General features: G+C 33.9%; 1 protein-coding gene across 36 annotated transcripts in view; it reads left to right on the forward strand.

Annotated features, from left to right (window-relative positions):
* The window catches only part of LOC130900174 (TLD domain-containing protein 2), a 200327-nt gene that overhangs the window by 170531 nt on the left and 8560 nt on the right, over positions 1 to 21236 (forward strand). For 2 of the 36 annotated variants that reach the window (XM_057810615.1, XM_057810617.1), the window contains exon 1: positions 6976 to 13353. The exons of 32 other annotated variants lie outside the window; for them this stretch is intronic. In XM_057810615.1, coding sequence (XP_057666598.1) covers positions 13261 to 13353 — 93 coding nt within the window. In that variant the 5' untranslated portion in view covers positions 6976 to 13260. Of the gene's footprint in view, positions 1 to 3437; positions 3534 to 6975; positions 13354 to 21236 lie in introns of those variants that run through there. 2 more of the 36 variants (XM_057810620.1, XM_057810618.1) reach the window with 2 other exon arrangements.

The following is a 21236-nucleotide window of genomic DNA, read 5'->3' on the forward strand; positions in this document are numbered from 1 at the left end:
TATGTTTCGAACCATGTGGCAACATTCTTTCAGCTGGACATCATTGTTGAAGTATTAACCACCAAGTAAAAAAGTGGGAAGATATTAAAATCGGTTGGAGCGCAGTTTGGGCTGTACGGAGGATGATCAAACACGTTCCTATAGGACTTTTTGGTTACGTTCGCATTTCTTAACGGTCTCGCAGGGAACATGTGTATAGATTGTTTGACCTAGTGGTAATAAATTAATGAGGAAAATACCGTTTTGTTCCAAAATAATAATGCACTCGTAAAGGCTTAACTTCCGTTGGAGACGGAGTGTGCCTTCATTCTATTCATTGCCGTTTTATTTCTGTCTTTATCATAGTGTGTCAAAAACTGCCCGTCCGTTTTTTTGTGTTGTTTCGTAGCAATGTATTTTCTAAAGTTTCTTTTCAATAGCGTGAACCAGCTCATCATTATTCGAAGACGGGCATCCACATCATTCTTCATCTTGCACTTTATCATTTCCTTCATTGAACTGTATGATCCGATCATTAATTCACCCATAGAATCTCTCAAATTTGCCGGAAAAATATTTCACTTCATTTAACTTTCTTCGTGCATTCAAAATAATCTTATTTCACAAGGGGCGGCATTTTCAATTACTCTGACATCTTGTAAAAAGCACCATGAAGGTATCAGCGATCTGGAAATGGCGTGCGTTCCTTTTGTTCAAAATAACTGCGCGTTGCCACTTATAGAAATGGGAACGGAACTTATATTGAGGATATACCTCGTATATATATAAAAAAAGGAACTTGTCTGGAATACAAGAACGATTTAAATAAAAATTCCAACCGCTACTTTATTATTTACGTGTGATATACATTTCCATAATAATGTTACCGTCTCCAGACAGCTACTTTCTCGAAAATTCTTATATAAACGCCAGGAATATAACGAAAGTATTTTTTTTTTTTTTTTGGTTAATTGCTTCTAATTCCGACAATGAAATCAATTCAAATTAATTATATATGTTGACTCGTATTACGAGTAAAAGTTTCATATTTTGGAAAGCTTAGCAAATGGAAAGAGCGACGTTGATTAACAAGTTGAAATTTTTTACCATTAATGCTCGAAGTAGCTCAACTGAAAACATGTAGCGACATGTATCACAATCACTTTATTAAAAAAATTTTCCGCGCAATAGTTTGTCACGTATCAAGTTATATTTCATGTGTTTATTTATCACTTTTTGTGGAATTCCCGAAGAAAAATAACACAATCGAAGAATGTGGAATGTACACAATTTTCAGAATAGACTATTAAACGAATTTTCCCATAAACAACAATATCATTAATGTTGTTAATCCAAAATGGAAATTTATTAAAAAACGATTCAAACATTTAGATAGAATTTGTTTGAAATTTTGGTAAATCCTTTTAACTACATCTTCCTATTTCATTCTTCATTTCATAGTTTATACATTGTCCGTATTCGTTTTCTTGAATCTCCATAGATCTTGATATTAATCGCTTTCCAATTATCCAATTTGAGCACCCAATCGAGCACAATTAAAAGTAATATTATATATCAAGTACCTTGTACTAAATGTGAAGCTGTCTACATAGGGCAGACATCTCAGTATTTAGAAAATAGGCTAAAAGGTCATAAATACGATAAAAAAAATAGAACTGTATAAACGAACCGTGAAATATCAAAAAAACAAATTCAATTATAAAGATTCAAAAATTCTTGGCTCGGAATCTAATACACGAAAAAGAGATTTTTTAGAAATGGTTTAAAAACGAAAAATAATAAAAAATGACCTAAATAATTTAAGTAAAATTATTCGTTATTGTCTTGTATTATTATTATTAAATATTGAGATAATAATTTTTATTTTATCTCTGATTATTTTGATCATTTTTCCTAGATCTTCAAAATGTTATGCTTCTTTAACTTCATAATCTCTATTTTCAGTTTTTTAACATATTTTTCATCACGTTTCTTCTTATTTTGATTAAAAATTATGTCAACTTTGTATGCCATCATTTGACCTCCGCTGTTTATTCGATTTCCTTCATTCTTTCCCATTACATGCTCTAATGATTGATTGAAGGGTCGTAGACTTTTCGGAAACTATGATCGGGTTCACTCGATCATGATCTTAATGTTCAGAAACCAACATAGATCACGTTCATTGTTGTTCGGAAACTGATAGATTTGATCGGGTCGTAGGCGCACTCTCTACCCTGGTAAACCAGTGAGTAAATGCGATCAATTCACGAGTGGTTTTATTTATCTGTGGTTTTTGGAACTTTAATAGTTATTTATGTGACAAGTATGTAAAGTAGTCTTTTTTCATCGAATGTGAATAATGTCACACAATCACATGAGTCGAAAAAACCTTTACGCACGAATTGCAAACAATATTTTTTCCACTATCTAAAATTTTGTCAAAATACAGAAGTTTAAAGATAATTTATTATATATTTAACAATATTTTGAAAATTTTAATCAAGATTAGAAGAAATTAACAAAACCATAGATGAATTTGTGTTATTGAATTTTTCAACTTTTCTTTTCGGCGTGTATAAATGCCACTTAAAAATAATTATCACTTGAACCTGGTACCTGGTACCTCCAGCATGTGAGATTCGTACACTATAGAGACCTTAATAATACGTAATTTTACACACTACTGCTTAAAGTAAGTTTCTTTACGCACTAGTGTGTAAAGTTTTACGCACTCGAAAGTGTGTCCAAATTACGTACTTTACGTATGGTAGTAGAAAAAAAAATTTATTCCCTCTTAAATGGTTTTCTACAACTAATTCTCTTGAGCAGCGTCACTGATAGGTTTGCGGTTTTTATACTTTAACGCGACGTTCGGAAAATTTGGATCTAAATTTCGTTTTGGGTTTGCAATCAGCTGATAGGTGATCTACCTGAACTGGTGTTATAGATTCCGAAAAGTCCTAAAGTGGGAAACCGATACAGGTTCGAAATTGCTGCTATGAAAATTCTTTTTTTAGAATGAATGTTCATATTATCACACTCTCGACTAGACCCTTATTATCTACCCTCTTTGTAACACAAACATCTCCTTTCAGAAATAACCGATAAGAGTGTTAATCAGTATTCTACCTTATCAGATACAAAGCGAGAATAGTATTTTATTTATTTGCAACGTTTTTAGTTTGAACGCAATTGAAATAATCTTTTATTTCCAAACATTCATGGTATTTTTTGACCCCACCTCGGACTTGGTTGAGAGAAAAGTTGATATCAAAGAATCATCTCTTTAAATTCGTAGAATTCAAATTTGTTTAATTTAATTATCAATGATTGCATACTGAATATAACAATTTTCTGATATTTATAAAAACAAATGTCAGTGTAGTTATAATTTTGTAGTACGTTATTATTTTCTAACATTAATGTAGTTGCGTAAATAACAAACATTAAAAATTTGGTTGTGTTTGACGATGCAGCTTATCAAGGCCCCGTACGTTAAGATCTACACCATCATCAAGACCCAGACAATGTCTGCAGATGGAAACGATGAGGTGATTTACAATCACGCACGACACAGTCATAAATGTCACACAAATATATGTATCTTCTATTTTGAATACAACCCCCCTAACTAACCCTTTCGGTAGTAACCACATTTCCAAAAACAAGAGTAATTACAAATAATATACAATAATATTTTGAAAAATAATGTGAAATTTGAATAACTATTTATGACAAACCCAAAGATTATTTTATTTACGATGAGTGATATGTAATTGACGTGGGATTTGTGTTTAAAATTATCCTCTAAACAGATGAAAATGAATCCAACTTGTTTTATTTCTATCGTTAGTTGATTCTACAGGGTGTTCGGGGAGTTAGTAGGTGACGTGAAATAATGCTGTGCCAAAAATAAATTAAACACCTTCAAAGTTGCGAAATTAGACCTTATTCATTGATACTTGTTTCCATGTAGTGTTTTTAATGGAGTATAATAATTCTACACTACTATCTGAAGACCAAGACGGCTCTTGTCTGCCTATTAAAAGTATGAGAATCTCAGGGAATAGAAACTAAACTTCATTCTTAAAGTCTGGTAAATGATTAGAGCAACATGTGAACTTTCATCTCAAATTGTTTAAGTATTTCAAGTATTAAGTTGGAATTTCTGGAACCGTTGGAGATATTCATGATGAACACACTGTTTATACCACCACTCACAATTACACTGTCTGATGCGAGTTAGATCTGAAGTTAAACTGTTTACCTTCAGTCTCTGAAGATGATAACTTGGTTATCGGACAGTATAATTGTGAATGTTGGTGTAGTAGTGATGCAAACTGTGTATTCAGTACAAGAAATATTCATACAAATGGTACTGCCACAGGTGCATAGGTCACCTTTTGGATCAACTGTTTTGTTCTAAAGACTTGTGAATAATTCGGTAACTGGACGGAGAACCCCAACATTCTAGTTGTCAATTTGATCTTTGGATTTGATGAGTTCTGTATTGAAAGAAAAAATTACGACACAAGCGTTGTAATTCAATAGCTGCAATTTCGTTGAAATATAAATAGATGGTGCCATCCAGGTCGAGGAATTTTTTGTTTGAAATTCCAGATTAAAATAAAATTTAACTTGACCAGCCAGAGTTGAAGGAAAACAAATATTTTCCGTTTGAAATTTTTATAAGAATCAGGAAACATTATGGAATGACAAACAGTTATAGCGCCAAAACCGAATTCATTAATCTATTTTTAAGTAAAATGTACATTAGGCAAGTGTGAGTATCTGGTCAATCTCATCGGATCGCTATTTCTTAATTTCAACAAATTAGGCTATAAATAAATTGTAGTTCGATCATTGGAAAATGTGTGTCTATCGCCTTTTGCCAAAAACGTTCCACCAATCGATTTTGAGAATCGGCGATGATTAATTATTTATTTCCTCCGCCGGAAACAGGTCTTTCAATTTGGCAATTTAGATGCTTATATATCACTTTTTTCGCGTAAACATTATTAAGATTTTAAAAAGAAAACATATTAGTAACGCAGAGGAAATATAAATTCCCGTTAATGTTTTTTCTTTATTTTTGCAAAAAAAATGATTTCCCAAAAATTACTTTTCGAGAGATTTTTAGATAGATTATTTCATTACAATTTGAGCAAATCTTATGTGTGTCTGAAGCAACCAATTCCTTTTTGTCAGCTTCATTATACAGTGTTATTCAATGGTGCTTGATCGCCAAAAGTTGAGGAGTGTTAAAGTTTAAAATAGTACAGAAATTTTCGCCTCTTGACTCTAGCGTTGTCATATATATGAGGGAATGTTTGTATAGAAAATTATCAACAAAGTTTCATAATAAATTTTATTACCGACCTACGATTCAAACGTTGGACACACTATACAAACCTTGGTGATACTTTGACGTTACCAATATCACCCTCTATTTCTTATTCACTGTCTTATTGAAAAATAAAAAAGTTGCAGGTGGCAATATCTGGACAATTCTGTATTTTTTGATGTGTTGATACCACAAATCTAACGTATTGATATTATTTTGTGAATTTTTCCGGGTTTTCGAATTCCTTAAGGAGGCCCCGTCATTATTTTAGCCCCGGGCCTTATAAATCTTAATCCGGCCCTGATTAGCCGTTATAGATTGTGCTTCATTTATGACAGGGTTTCAAAAAAAATCCAAATATGCTCGACGTACGTTGCGTTATTTATCGAAAGCATTTGATTGTTAGAAATTTCACCGCTTCATTTTGAAAAATCAAAAAATTGCAAATGACAATATCGGGGCTATAGGGTGGAGCAACATCGTTCCAAAAACTCTTGCACAATCGATGAGGAATGAGCCGATGTTGATGTCTTGGCAAGTTTGAGTCATATACGGAAAACACGTGTCTTCAACCGCTCCACGAAGCTAACTTTGTAGAGAATATTTTATCAGCTGTTACATATGATGCTTCATCTATAACAGGGTTTCAAAAAAATCCAAATATGCTCGAAGTACTTTGCGTTATTTGCGAATGCGAACAATCGCTGCAACATATCATCGAAGCAGTCAATAAAATCCGAAATAGCTCGTATTTTTTTAATATTTATCGCTTCAGAGAACCCATGAATGATTAGGTGCTAGTCAGCGTGCCCAAACCCTTTACATTCACGTCAAGGTAATCGGAGCTCATTAATGTGAATCATCTTCCTCAGGTGTGTGCATCTTTTCGGATAGCCTTCGTCCATTCAAATTGGCGTATTTTTGACATAAACCTGTCTTCATGCGTCTTCTACAATTTGGGAATGGTTTTTTACTAAAAATTGCTTCAGTTCACAAAAAAGGACAATTATGAACGAAGTATCGTAACCAAATTTCCGGAATTTATATTTGTCACATAACTTAAACTTATATCAAAATAAAAGATTTCTACTATTCACTTCTGAAATAATTTCGAAATTTAATATTTCGAAAATGTATTCTTCAAAGGAGTAAACAACTACTTTCCTGGCTAATGCCTCGACGAATATTGAATTACAATTAGAAGAGCGTGATGTCTATCGACCTTTTTGTCTATATTAACATCCCTAATGGCTCACAATTGCAAGGAGAGGTTGTAACTGCCTAGTTTCGACGTTACTTCGTCTCATCAGAGCTGTTTAACAACTCTCATTCGGGCTTTCGACCCGAACTGAAGACAACGTCAAAGAGCTTCGCTATTTCGTTCGTGTATGTACAATATAAAAATGATTCATTGAAATTATTTGATATAAAAACAATGTGATAATCACCATTAATTAAACACGTATTATTGTCTTTGTTTCTACTGTTAGTTTCCTATTTTGATAAATTTAAATAAATTTGTATCTTTAATTTTCGTTGAAATGTTACATTTAGTAATACGAAATTCGTATTGAAAAATATTTTTGTCTATTTCTATGTTATCAATATTTCTGATTACGAAATAGTCGAAAGTAATAAACTTAAGGTCTTGAGTTTATCTTTTGAATTATATATGTGCATAACACAGACGAGCTGGCTTTGTTTACTTTCTCTTCTTCAGTATGCCAAATTCGTTAGTTTGTGTAATAAGATTTTATTTATTTCTCAATATTTACATATTACGATTATTAAATTATTCTTGGGTTGTATTGAAAAAATTGATATAATCCAATCAACTTCCGCTTGGAAGATCCAAATATTTTAGATCATTTAGGCATATCAACAAGCTGATACCATAAAACAATCGATTTACTTATAATCTAATAAGGTAAAAATGAAATTAATAAACTACATTGTCATTTTATAAAAACATTCGTTCTGGGAGATAATTTATTTCTTCCATATTAACGTGGTAACTATCCATTGCATTACGTAGCAAAAGCTGCAGGTCTACATTTTACCTTGTAATCTTTTATCTATGCCCACTATTTCATCGACAATTAAACGTAATTGGTTCGATGTAAATTGATAATTGCCATGAACTCTGCTTCAACTGCACCATCTTCTCGTTTTACGCACCTATTTGATTTCAGCTTTTGAAAATTTCTATTCGGTGACTATGATAATCAATTACAATAATTGATTGATCTACGACACGTCTCAAGACTCAACGGATTTGAACAACAGTTTGAAGCGGTTTGCGTTTATATCCATTTCTCTTTTCAAAAAGATCATCCAACTCCCTTTCCAAGAATTCCCTATATGAATTACTATAAATCGCCCTCTTTTCCCGTCGATAAACCTTCAAGAACAGTTTATCCAGTGCTTTTCATGGTTGTGACTACTTTGTTTACTAAATCTTCTTCTTATTCATTTTTAAGATCTCATGATCTGTTAGTTTTGCAATTTCCTCTGTATCATTTCCTGGGAGGTGGACTGCCAGCTGTCCATCCATCTCTTAGGTGGTCGTCCGGTTTCTTCTTCCATTCTTCTCACGTGGGCGTAAAAGTATCTTTTTCTTTGTCTTCACGATGATTAATTCCTGGCTCTTTATAAATGCCTATATGAAGGCGTCTTAGGATTGCGATTACAATGAGGCAAAGGCATTTTAAAACATAAGTGAATACGACGTGTAAAATCAAATTTAGTCGATATCTCCCGCGCGTGCCTAACCTCTAGAAGCAGCGTAGCTCGGCTAAAGACGAGTTAGGTGTCGTTCTGGATGATTGATTCGGTGAAACCTCCGATCATAAGTGCCCCCCAGAAAGTTACAATGGGGCAAAGGCATTTTAAAACATAAGTGAATACGACGTGTAAAATTAAATTTAGTCGATGTCCCCAGCGCGTGCCTAACCTCTAGAAGCAGCGTAGCTCGGCTAAAGACGAGTTAGGTGTCGTTGTGGATGATTGATTCGGTGAAACCTCCGATCATAAGTGCCCCCCAGAAAGTTACAATGGGGCAAAGGCATTTTAAAACATAAGTGAATACGACGTGTAAAATCAAATTTAGTCGATATCTCCCGCGCGTGCCTAACCTCTAGAAGCAGCGTAGCTCGGCTAAAGACGAGTTAGGTGTCGTTGTGGATGATTGATTCGGTGAAACCTCCGATCATAAGTGCCCCCCAGAAAGTTACAATGGGGCAAAGGCATTTTAAAACATAAGTGAATACGACGTGTAAAATCAAATTTAGTCGATATCTCCCGCGCGTGCCTAACCTCTAGAAGCAGCGTAGCTCGGCTAAAGACGAGTTAGGTGTCGTTGTGGATGATTGATTCGGTGAAACCTCCGATCATAAGTGCCCCCCAGAAAGTTACAATGGGGCAAAGGCATTTTAAAACATAAGTGAATACGACGTGTAAAATTAAATTTAGTCGATGTCCCCAGCGCGTGCCTAACCTCTAGAAGCAGCGTAGCTCGGCTAAAGACGAGTTAGGTGTCGTTGTGGATGATTGATTCGGTGAAACCACACATCAGAAGTGCCTCGTTTGAGTTCGTGTAAGGATATAGTTAAAAGAGGATATTATAAAACGGTTGCGGTAAACAGAGGGACGTAGGTATGTTGGTTTTATCTAAAATGTGAAAAAAGATATATTGGGGAAGATCAGGTTAATTGAAGGCAGGAAAGTAGGAAGGTTATGAAAGAAAGACAAAAGGTAACGTAGAATTCCGTAGGTCAGGTGTCGCGTTGGTCAGTCGGGGGGCGAAGGATTATTGTTTTATTGTGGACGTTGGTTGGAGAAACGGTCGAATGATGAGAAATGTCGTAAAGGAAAGTGTATCCTACCACACTTATTTCCTAGTTAAGTTTGTGCTTCCTTTTAATATTGGAAATTACGTTGTTGTCTTCGATTGTAGCAAATATCTCGATGATAGATGACAGAATTTTTTCATTAAAACAAAAATTATGTACTGTTTGGTTATAGTAATAATAATTTTAGTATTTAATGTCAGGAATCGATTAAAAATCACTAAAGTTTAGCATCTACCCGTTGTAAACAACGTTAAGGAGATTATGATTATATTTAATTTCATATGATGTGCATAAACAAATAAATTCATCATTTCACTTTATTAATGCCCTTGATCTGCTTTCGTAGACTTTTGGCATATTTCAGGGGTCATGTTGACCATCTTTATTAATAGTATCTATTTGTGTAACTCGCAGAAATTTATTTTTCGTGCAAGCAAAATTGCACTTACTGAAATGGGCGACTTAAAATTATAATTTTTTGGTAATTTAGGGATGCGGATTTTTCTTTGTCTTTTATTTATCTTTATTGGTCATTGTGATTGTCGTACAGCGCCATTTTACAATTAACGACTAGAACTACAAAAATCAAAATCTTTTCTTCACTCCTCGGTCGAGTGGTCGAGCTTGTCCACTGATTACAAGTCGAATGCAACACCGATCATTTGCCATGAGTCACGTACGACAACTTTTTGTCATCAAATCGTTGCTAAACAAACCGTTCGATATAGATAGGTTTAGCGCTGAAATACTAGAGGAATTTGCACTATGGGATCACATTAAAATAATAAAATTTACGTTCAAACTTTCTTTGAAGCAACATAAACTATATAGTCTCTTTGTCGAAATCCAAGTTGACTTGGCGATTATGTAGATGTAGATAAATATGTATGTACCCAGTATGTTCAGCTGATCTGTTAATCCCACTCCTCCAGAATGTGGGATGGCTGTATCTGCCACCTTCGTCTTCTATTTCATACGCTCCCAGATGTAGTGCTTTGGAGTTCCGTAGTTTGGTACTTCGAGAGAATGTGGATAGCTGTTTCGCCCTCTGTGCAACAAAATCTGCACTGCAATCTGCTAAATCTAGCGTATGCAGGTGTCCATGCCTCGATAGGACCAGAATATGGATCAGAAATTGAATTCCTAAAGTTTTCTTGCTTAGTTTGATGAAAATCGGTGTACGAAATGCATAAAAATATACGTCTAAAGTATTTTTTTATTATTTAATTAACGAATAGATTCAATAGTTTACCTTGAACTCTTAGACGCCGCTTCCTGGACGATATTGAAAATAATTTTAAAACCAGTTCTTAAATTTTATTCAGTAGCACAATTTATTTTTAATATAAGTCATTCATAAAGTGAAACTTGTTTACTTTTGGTATGTAAACAAATAAATATATTTTAGTATTATTATACTCAGAACTAACTCACTATGCAATATTCGATAATTTTATTCAAAACGTTTGTTTCCTGAGTCCTATGGTATCAGGTATCCAATAGGAACGCCAATAACGGCATAGTTACCCAATGACGTTCATTAAAAAATTTTTTCAATCCATTGTTTTGAAAATAACAGAAGTAGCTTCACTTAAATGGCTGTAACTTTTTTCTGACTAATCGAAATGACTTTTGACAGTTGGTACTTCATAAACGTCATATGGATTTGACAATGGCAGTGCCATCTGTGTGTCAGTTTTACGATTTATCGAAAATGGAATAAAAACAGAAGCAGAAACATTTTTGATGAAACAGTGTCACTTAATTTCCGATAATAAATATAATGAAATTTTTATTTGATTTATTGATGAAATTACCGACTGTAATTACTTTGAATTGGAAGTGTGGTGCCTACTATAGGTTCGTTCCAACCCATCAAAGAACCGTCCTTGGTACGGTGACGATTCTGCGCAATAGAGATTACGTGTTCCAACCGTTACACGAATGATTCTGTTTTGTGTTCCGACCCACTTAGACATCGTTCGTGATCGTTTCCGGGACGGTGTTTTCGATACTTGGTTGATGGTAAGTACTGTTAGAGGAACCGTACATAGCCGGATATTGCGCAGAAACGTTACTTAAACGCTTCCGAGAACGGTTCAGGTTGGTACAAACATACAAAAAACTATCTCTCTTTCACCTTACGCTTGTCCTATTATTAGATGTGACTTTGGTCTCAGAATTCCGATTACCTCAGAACATTTAAACACAGTAGTGGCTTCTCCATTAGATTGATATTATAGCGAACCTCATTTATTTTTCAACAAATTTTAAGGGCTTAAAAACAGAGCTAACCAATAATTATTCATGAAGGCGTTTTTACGAGAGAGTTACTTACTTACATGATATAGGACACGATAAATACTTTAGCTCGCAGTGTATATGGCACAAAAATATTTTTTCCAACGTTTGCCTTCATCATTACTTCTTTATTTATTTAAAATCGTATTCCACCAAGTTACTACGAGGTGTGGTTGTTAAGTAACGAAACTAGTGCCGTTAAAGAAAAAGTACGCAAGCGCCAAAGGTTAGCGACTATCAGCTGTTTAGCTTGAAGCTTATTCTTTCGAATGCGATGCCTACCGTGGCTGTCTGTATGCAAATCAGTGTAGCCGTGGCCTACGTTTGTATAGGTGCTGCTTTGCTATAAAAATAGACTTACGGTTTGTTGTGAAATTTGTTTGTGGCAACGAATGTTTGTCGCATCCACGTGTTTGTGAGTGTTTTCAAGATGGCCGAATGTATACGAATTGACAAAGAATGTTTGCGAACATTTTACGTGAAAATTTTAACACGTAAAATTTTCTAGCCAAGTACAACAACCCAATGTCGAAACACCGGATATTACACCGTGCGACATCTACTTCTTTCTTAAGGTCGAATCTACGTTAAAAGGAACAAGATTTGAGGCTGTTGAGGCTGTTAAAAGCAGCGCGCTTCCTGAAGTTAGTAACTTTCTGCACCTTTTCGAACAATGGAAAATTCGCATGTAGCGATGTAGGAATGGAGGAGGGGAATATATATTGAGTATTTTATACCACCAGTCTCGTTATTGAATAGCCACACCTTGTATTTTAAGTTTAACAGAAAGTAAACGGTGAGAGCGAGATCAGGTGAATAGGGGGGCGAGGCAATAAATTGTAAGGCAATTCGGTTAATTTTGCTGCAATAATAGCGGACGAATAGGCAGGCGCTTTATGGTTATAGAACAAAATATTTTTCTTCGACAAATATCTCAATTTCATATCAGTAAATCGGCATAATATTAGCCAGTTATTTATTTGTCTTTTCCAAAATATTGGACAAAGATTACGCCTTTGCAATAACAAAACTCTCTAGCTACGACCTTATGGCTTGAGTAAGTTTGACTATCTTGGTAGCATATTTCTCGATGAAGTCAATTATTTCGACTATATTCGATAAAATGCCCTTCTCAAGTATCATCTACTAGAAAAATTCATTGAGAATACGTTTGAAGGTATCCAAACATTCGTTTAAATTTTTTATGCAATCGAGCTTTTGATCAGCATCAAGCAATCGGGGAAACTAGCTTGTAGAGAGCTTTTCTTATAGGAATACGGAATACTTTCAAGATAATTATCAAATTCTCGGTTTCTTTAATTGTAAAAAATTATGTTCAATCAACCTCTTCGTAGGAGTATTAAAACTGATGTCATATATACGTCAGGTGAGTCACTCTTTTGTGAAAGCGTCCCCGTGTTGAATTATAATTACGTCCTATTGTACATTAAGCCCTTAGATTATCATTATTTTAGTGGGGATCGCATTTAGATGCGCACTGTATAATATGGTATGATTGTTTGATGTTAAATTAGTATTAGCTTTGACGTTGCACCGAAAAATTGTTGTTGCGTTCCCTAAGATGACCCATCGCCGGGCTCGGTGTTTTTATGTGCCGTGCTTTTTTGGCTGGATTTCAAAAATTGTGTATCATATCTCTCTCTGTCTCTGTTAGAAATTCTCGCGATATGAACCGCTAACTTCGATGATTATTTTAGTGGAGCGTGGTCAGAGGTGAAGGTGATTTGCTTTTCCGATATATTTTATAAACTTGTTGTGATTATGCATACCACACGAGTGAGGTTCAGTGATATATTGAAAAAAATGAAAAAGAAAACTAAATTGTGTAGTGGGAGTGATTTTAATAATAAAAAGGTAATATTAATTATTTATAATTTAAAACTTTCTCATTAAAATATTGTTTCTATAAACGTACACATACACTTCACGAATGGATATTAGGTGCTAGAACAAAGCTTATTTTCGAAATATCGATACTGTAATGTATAATAACTGTCAAATTGAAAAAAAAAAAATGATTCGGAATCACGAAGAATTATTTGTTACCTTTTCTGTGAAAAATTTGAATGAAAAGCAACATAGGACAAATAAATAATGGGATATGGTGTAGTATTACTGAAAACGGAATTATAGTCGCAGCGACATGCACAAAAATCATTCTAATCGATCTAGCCACGGAAAATAGTCCAATTCGAAGGTTAAAAATCATTAAATGATTTGAATTTTGGCTAAATTTTAGATTATGTTCATATATAATAATCCATGAGGTAAATATACGAAACTTTAGACAACGGTAGCAGGTACCCTGGTTTGTTTGTGCACCACAACGCAGTGTTGGTAAGGTAGGTTATGTTAGGTTAGGTTAGTTAGTCTTTCTGAACAGACGATCCACAATTTACCTGATTTTTTAACGTATTGTTAACATATGTGGAGTTAATTTAGGTTCAAATCATTTGCCTATATCTAATATACAAGTTATCAGTACTTTTCGATAACTACAACCCGGATTAAGGTAGATCACCTATCAGCTGATTGCGGATCCTAACCCAGAACGAAATTTAGAACTTTTAATTTTGATGACCTTTTTGTGCGTTAATTCGTCCATGATAGTTATTCAGTTGTGTAATAGATTCTAGATGTTTAATAATATGAACGATCATAGTTTCCGAAAAAGCCTTTGTACACCACCATAAAACAATGGTGGTATACCAATTCCTTTATTTCTCTTCCAGTTGTTTTTTCAGGTTGATTTAGTTGAAACTTAGGTTATTAATATTACGATTATGAGCATTATATTTGTATTTTATTTTTAATCGTAACGAAAAAAGTGTATGGGAAATTGAAACGATCGAATAAAAAAAAAAAGAGGGAATATATTAAATAAAGGCAATTTAATTTAAGCTAACCTAACCCAACCTATGCTAACAATACTTTAAAAAATTAAATCATTTAATGATTTTTAACTTTAGAAAGCCACTATTTTCCGTGGCTAGAACGATTCTAAGATCGATTATAATTATTTAGGAATAAAATTACTTTTCACCATCCTTCAAAGTATTACTCTCAATTGATCTGCAATATCTGAAATGGTGTGAAAACGTTTCCGTTTTATAACTTTTTTTTATTTTCGAAAAGAGCCAGAGGTCACAGGATGTTTAATTTGTTGTGGAAGGTGGATATGGATAAACTTTTAGAAGCGAAAAACTCACTAGTGACACGGCGTTATTATTACAAGGAATAAAGCTCAATTGGCCCAATTTTAAGTTATTCTACTAATACCTTTTGTAAAATTGGTAGTTTACCTTTGTTCCAATTGCCAAACTCCACATTTTGATCAACGTGGCGTGCGGTTGGTTTTCCATTGAGAATTTTTCTTTCGTACTCATATCCAGTGGTTGGAAATTGAATCCGGATCTGAATGAACGCGATGTTTCACGGTATTAAACTACATCTAATAATTGCTGTTGTAAAAATTCGTTAACGTCTAGAAGAATCTAGAGCAAATAAATTTATAGAGTTTTATAAGAATCTATAAAAAACAAGTAGAGTTTGTGATATACACTACCAGTTAAAGTTTTTGCTCAAACAATACTATCGATTCTAATATTTATATTTTAAACAAAATGTACAGATACGAAACTAGAGACTGTAATTCTCTTTTTTATTTTTGTTATTTCGGTGCAAAATTTTGGGATTCTGTGTAGCAATTTCGTAAAATTATCGCCATCTATTTGGTCCCCCAACAATTCAATCGGTTTGAGGACTGTGTCGACCAATTCATTAATTCTTCCTTCCCAAGTCTTTCAAATACTCTTTGCATAGCTTCTAGGAATCTTTGTTATTCTGGAAGATAAGTTCTATGGCGAAAAGGGGCTGGCCATAACGTACACCATTTTCTTTTAATATTTTTTATAGCCTTCTTCAAAACCACTTCAATTTTTACCAGGTCTACAGTCGCCCTTCCTCCAAAACATCCCCAAACCTTAACCGAGCCTCCCGTTTTTTACAATCGGGATTACACATGGATGTAACATCCGTTTTACCTTTGACCTACGCACAAACTCTCACCCAATCTTCATGCGTCTAATTTTTATGTTTGTTTAGCCCAAATAGGTCGAAATGTCTATTTTTACTTAAATTTCAGGTCATTTATTGAGAAAAACATTTAATAATGTCTTAAGAAATATTGAATTGAATCTAATGTTTTGCTTTTTCAAGTTGTATAAGATACAGAAACCTTATTTTGGGTTTAGTATTGACTTTCTTGCACCCAATCGTTATAGGATATATCTTACTCTTGAATTTAATCCAAATCTTACTTTCACTCAGTTTTATTTTTAGCGTGAGCAAGTTTCGAGTAACACGAAAATTAGGATTATATAGTACGAGGGTTTCTCCTTATATTTCTATAACGACAAACATGTGAAGTCGAAAGTGGTTCAATTATTTTTCAAAAACTTTCTATAAGGACTATGCGGTAAAAGATATTTTCATAAAACATGCAATTTTTAGAGCAAAATGTGAAAACACCATAAAGGACCAACATCAAATTGATATTTGCATGGCTATGCACGATTCTATATTCCCTTGGCTGATTTCGATCATTCCAGTTTCCTATCTACTAATCACTGGTTGCGTCCCGCGGTCAGTCGGACTAGTTGCGACCAAGAATTACACATACTAAATTTTAATCCGATTCGGTTGGATTAGGATATGTTTTTGGTCATGAATTTCAACCAATTACTTTAAATTTATCCCAATCCATGGTAGTTATCTCTACATGAGAAACATAAGTTGATAATATGGATCTTAGTTAAGCTCCAGATAAGAAAATGGTTAACCGGAATTCAATATTTAGATATATTAGTTTACATAAGTATTTAGTACCAAATTTCTTGGAGGGGTCTTCGGTACGCGATTCACATACGATCCTTACAGTATCCTGGATAAAAATTTGACCGCGGGATGCAACTCGTATTCAACCATCAATAATTTCAATTATCCCAATTTTCGTTACTGCCAGCTTGGTATTGTTGATGGAATAACAATGCTCAGGAAGCTACAGAAACCAATCAAAGTTATCCATAATTTCACACAAAAAGTATCCAATTAAACGATTAAATAGAAATCGAAGAGTAAACTATGTTGGGGGTCGTTCTCGACCGGTCGATGTTACTTACATTCCTTATAGATTGAATAACTGTAAAGTCCCTGACCAAATTATTAGACACACTGGAAGATTTCATGTAAAATATTGATTACCAAGTGATATTGAAACGTTTTATTGATTTAAACTTCAATATTTAGTTGATCCACCTTTAGCCTCTAAATATAAGCTGGGTTTTGTTGGTGAATACCTCTTTAGCCACTTCTGTTTTCTTCAGCTCCCACACATTTTTAATTGGCTTCATATCGGAGCTATTACCAGGCTAATCCATCATAAGGATATTTCCTTCTTTTGCCAAAACAACTTCAACAGACCAAGTAGTGTGGCAGGAGCTCCATGTTGCATGAAAATAAATGGTTTCCCATTTAGAAAAAATTCATTGAGCTGCGGAATTGTAAAACTTCTTTGTACTGATCTCTTCATTATTCTTTTTCGACGTCCAGTGTCTTTACCACTGATGACTGACCAAATAATCACTTTGGTAGGATGTTTAACCGTTAGAACGACACAGTGAGGATGATACTTTTCTCCTTTTTCTCCTATGATGAACGTACAGAGTTTTATTTTTTGAAAATTCGAATCTGGTTTAGTCGCTGAAGCAGACCTGTCAAAAATAGAAAACATATGTTTTCTATTTTCTATGTTTTGTCCACTTCTGACGCTTTGCTTTCATTGTAGCTGTTAACTTGGACTTCCTAGCGAGATGAGAAGCCTTAAAGACCAGTACTTTCAATTTTCTTCGAACACTTGCATCCTGAAATTATGATTTTACCACCTTTGTGGTAGCAAATCTATTTATAGAAACATCTCTCTGAGCGCGGAGCGAAAATTGGTTTTCTACCATCTTTTCTTTCTTATCGGGTTTCCTCTGACTCAATTTTCTTTTTTATAAGTCGTACACTAGCTTCAGAAACCTCAAATCTTCATGACATTTCCTGGTTTGTAAATATTTTCGCATTCTCAAGGGCATTCACTTCAGTTTTTTTACGCGATGGAAGATCGCCTTCTTTACCCATAATAAAAATTGTCAAACGATGAATTACAGTCCGTAAAGCCACAGAAACACGTCCGTACCTGACGCGATTCTGATACAGGTTTGTACTTGTTTACGTTCATGTATCTATATTCTAGTTTAAATGTACATATACGACATAAAAACATGAAACTTATAAAAAAATATTGTGCGTCTAATAATATGGTCAGTGACTGTGGGTAGGACACAGAGTAAAGTCGATTTTGTGGATTTTCTACAGTTTCCCTGGAACTTGACGTATCCGTTCATCAGACAAACGACCGCAGCTTTACCCGACCCACCTCCGTTGATTTTTTTTGCTTCTAATATTTCAGTTTATACGATACTCCCATAAACCACCACAATTCGAACCCTGCAGAGGAAAATTTTCCTATATCAGAGCCATTCCTGGAAACTTATCATACGTAAAAAGGTTCCTATCGATTCAGATATAAACTTAAAAGTCTCAATTTTCACATAGCATACCAATGTCAAATTTGACGTTCAAAAATCGTTTTTAGATGAATGCATGTTCAGAATATATTATAAACAAACGTTTAGAGGATATTTAGAATATATTCGGAATCTATCACGAATAACGCTATTAAGAAAGTCATTGCATAATTTAAATATAAACGGATGAGATAAATTCGCGCACCGGTTTATTTTTTTAACAGACATAAATGCTTCGAATCGGTATAAAATACATTCGATAAATATTAGGAATTATTTATAGTAATTCTGTTTATCTTTAATTCAAACTCATAATCGAGAAGGTATGGCGTAGTTGTTTTATTTAAAATATATTGGTGATAAGTTCGGTCACTTGCATTCAACCTTTTAGTCCAGTCATTTTAGGTACTTGTTTCTTTGACATCCTAAAACTCCTCTAACTCCAATTTTCTTCTTCTTTGTCGTCGTCGTCTTCCCGCTGAACTAGACAGACTGCTTCAAGTTCATACAAATTATTATTGTTTTGATCAGGACTACCAGATACTCAGCCCTCTATCTCAGAAATGATTCACCGTATGAAAAAAAATTTCAAACAAAAATTGTAGAGAATTTAATGCTCTATTTTTTTGACTTTTGACCCCCGATTTTTAAAGTTGCTCACATCGAATTATATATGAGTTTTGAGATGTCAAATGAACAGGTTTAAACGACTTTATAACTGGGTATCTCGATTTTCCTAGGTGAACTACCTTAAACCTGGACTGTTTTAACAAAAATATTTGAAGTAAAACAAGTTAATTGATAAAATCGTAGGAAAAAATTCATAAATTGAATTGTGATAGTGGACCAATACGCCGCATTACTGATGATGTTGTTTTGGATTGTCTGGTTTCTTCAGATTCAGTAAGAACCTTAACAAACACCAAAAAAAAAACGATTGTTAACACATTTTAGTGAAGTTACCTACCAAATAACCTCGAATGAACCTCCACTAACCAATATTTCAAATTTGAAAACATCCAAAATCAACTAACCGCGCCTTTTCTAATTTATGCAGACTTCGAGAGTTTGCTATTACCATTCTATTATAATGAGCCAAGTAACGATGAATCATTTACTGTAAAATATTGTGAGCACCAAGCCTTACTCTTTTGCTCTATATTTAAAGTGTAATATGATATTCATTGTTACAAAAATAATACGTTTGAAATCTATGCACTCGTTCAGTTTAAAATAATAACCTCAACCTGAAGAAGTATTTGTTGTTGAAGAAGATTCTTCAAACAATATTGTTTCTCTATATTTTTAGTAGTGTATCCCGCAAGTGACATTGGGTTCAGGAACTCTCCATGTTTCCTTACCCAGGGTTGTTTGTATTTTATCCCTACATCGCTCCATGTGAACCTTCAGTAAATTCCTTCAAAACGCATGTTTTTTTTACAACTCCAACAGACTCAAATCTTGTTTCTTTTAATGCAGATTTGATTCGTCAAATCAAATCAAATGTGAGGATTTTAGGCACCAGTAGTTATGGATAAACCTCTTTCAAGGCGTGAATATAAAATTAAAGATTTTAGTCGGCTAAACAATATAAATTTGGACGCATAAAGAGTTTTATGGAGTTACGAGTCGAAGTTTGCAGGTCAAAAGAAGAACAGATGCTATATCAATGTCTGTGAAACACGACGAAGACTCGGTAATGGTTTGAAAGAAAGAGCTGGTGGTAAAAACTGGGGGGATTTTGAAGAAGCTATAAAAAATATTAATGGAAAATGTAGTACATTCTTGCCAGCGCCCGATCGGCAGAAAATTTATCATCCGACATGACAACGATCTCAAGTAATGCTTCAAACTGTGCCAAGAGTATTTGAACGAATTGGAAAGGAAGAATTTACCCGACCTCAACCTGATTGAGTTGTAAGATAAATTGGACAGGGAAGTCAGAAATCGGTGTCCTACTTCTACTTTGGAATATCCTAAAAAACGAATGGAACCAAACAGACGACGATTATTAGTCGAAAATGCCAAAATTGTACACCGAAATAAATAAAAACCAAAGGGGGTTACATCAGGGAATCAAAAATTCAAATATTGAAATCGTATTGTTTTTATTTGTTGCGTGTCACGCAAACTATAGGGTGAGCAAAAACTTTTGGACTTGTAGTGTATATCTAATAATGCAAACGGTCAATTTTTCTTAGTTCTTCACTATTGTTGACATAATATTTGTATATCATAAACAAATATCTAATTAGTCTACGGCTAATGATTCAGTCACGGTCGATATCTTTTTTATTTTTCTGGTTCTTTCCGTTTCTAAACCGAGTGTTAACGGTGTCTGGTACGATTATAACTATTGTCATTAGCAGTTGTAATGGGTCTATTATATTATTACTCATTTGGATTTATTTAATTTCGTTCCGTTTGCTTAAATGATATGTCGGTTTGTATTTTTATATTTTTATATTATCCGTAGTTAAATAATAATGCTAAATAATTTGTTTAGTTATCAGTATAATATTCACATTATCATTAAAGTTTTTAGATGACTCATACGGGCGCTTAAGGCCCGTTTACACGAGTTTAGTGAGCAAGTATTTAGTTAAGTGTTTAGTTAATTTTAAGCCGTGTGAACAGACAGTATAGTGTTTAGTACCTGTACTAACCTTAACTAAACACTTAACTAAATACTTGCTCACTAAACTCGTGTAAACGGGCCTTTAGTAAAAATTTACGTTTTTACCGTCTTCTATTGATCATTCGTGATCGATTTGTAGGAGCGTGGGTAAAGAACAACGTCTATGCGATTTAACTTTTAGTACAGTCAATTTGTGTACTGTTTTTAAGTGGATACTACAATTAAGTGACCAAAGAAACCACCTACTATGAAAAGCAGCATATTTGGAACTGTGAAAAACGAATAGGAACTTTGTTTTACCGATAAGATCGATTCTTTTAAAAAATTAATTTAAGCAAAGGTCGTTTTTAGTAGGCTATGAATTAACTACCTAAAATATATCTAACGTAAACGTCGAAAAAATATAGTTTAAAAAAATGAAAAACACGCTTTTAAATCACATCAAACTAAAAAGTTGAAAATAATTT

The sequence above is a fragment of the Diorhabda carinulata genome, chromosome 12, assembly GCF_026250575.1.
Source record: "Diorhabda carinulata isolate Delta chromosome 12, icDioCari1.1, whole genome shotgun sequence".
In the NCBI taxonomy this organism is placed as follows: domain Eukaryota; kingdom Metazoa; phylum Arthropoda; class Insecta; order Coleoptera; family Chrysomelidae; genus Diorhabda; species Diorhabda carinulata.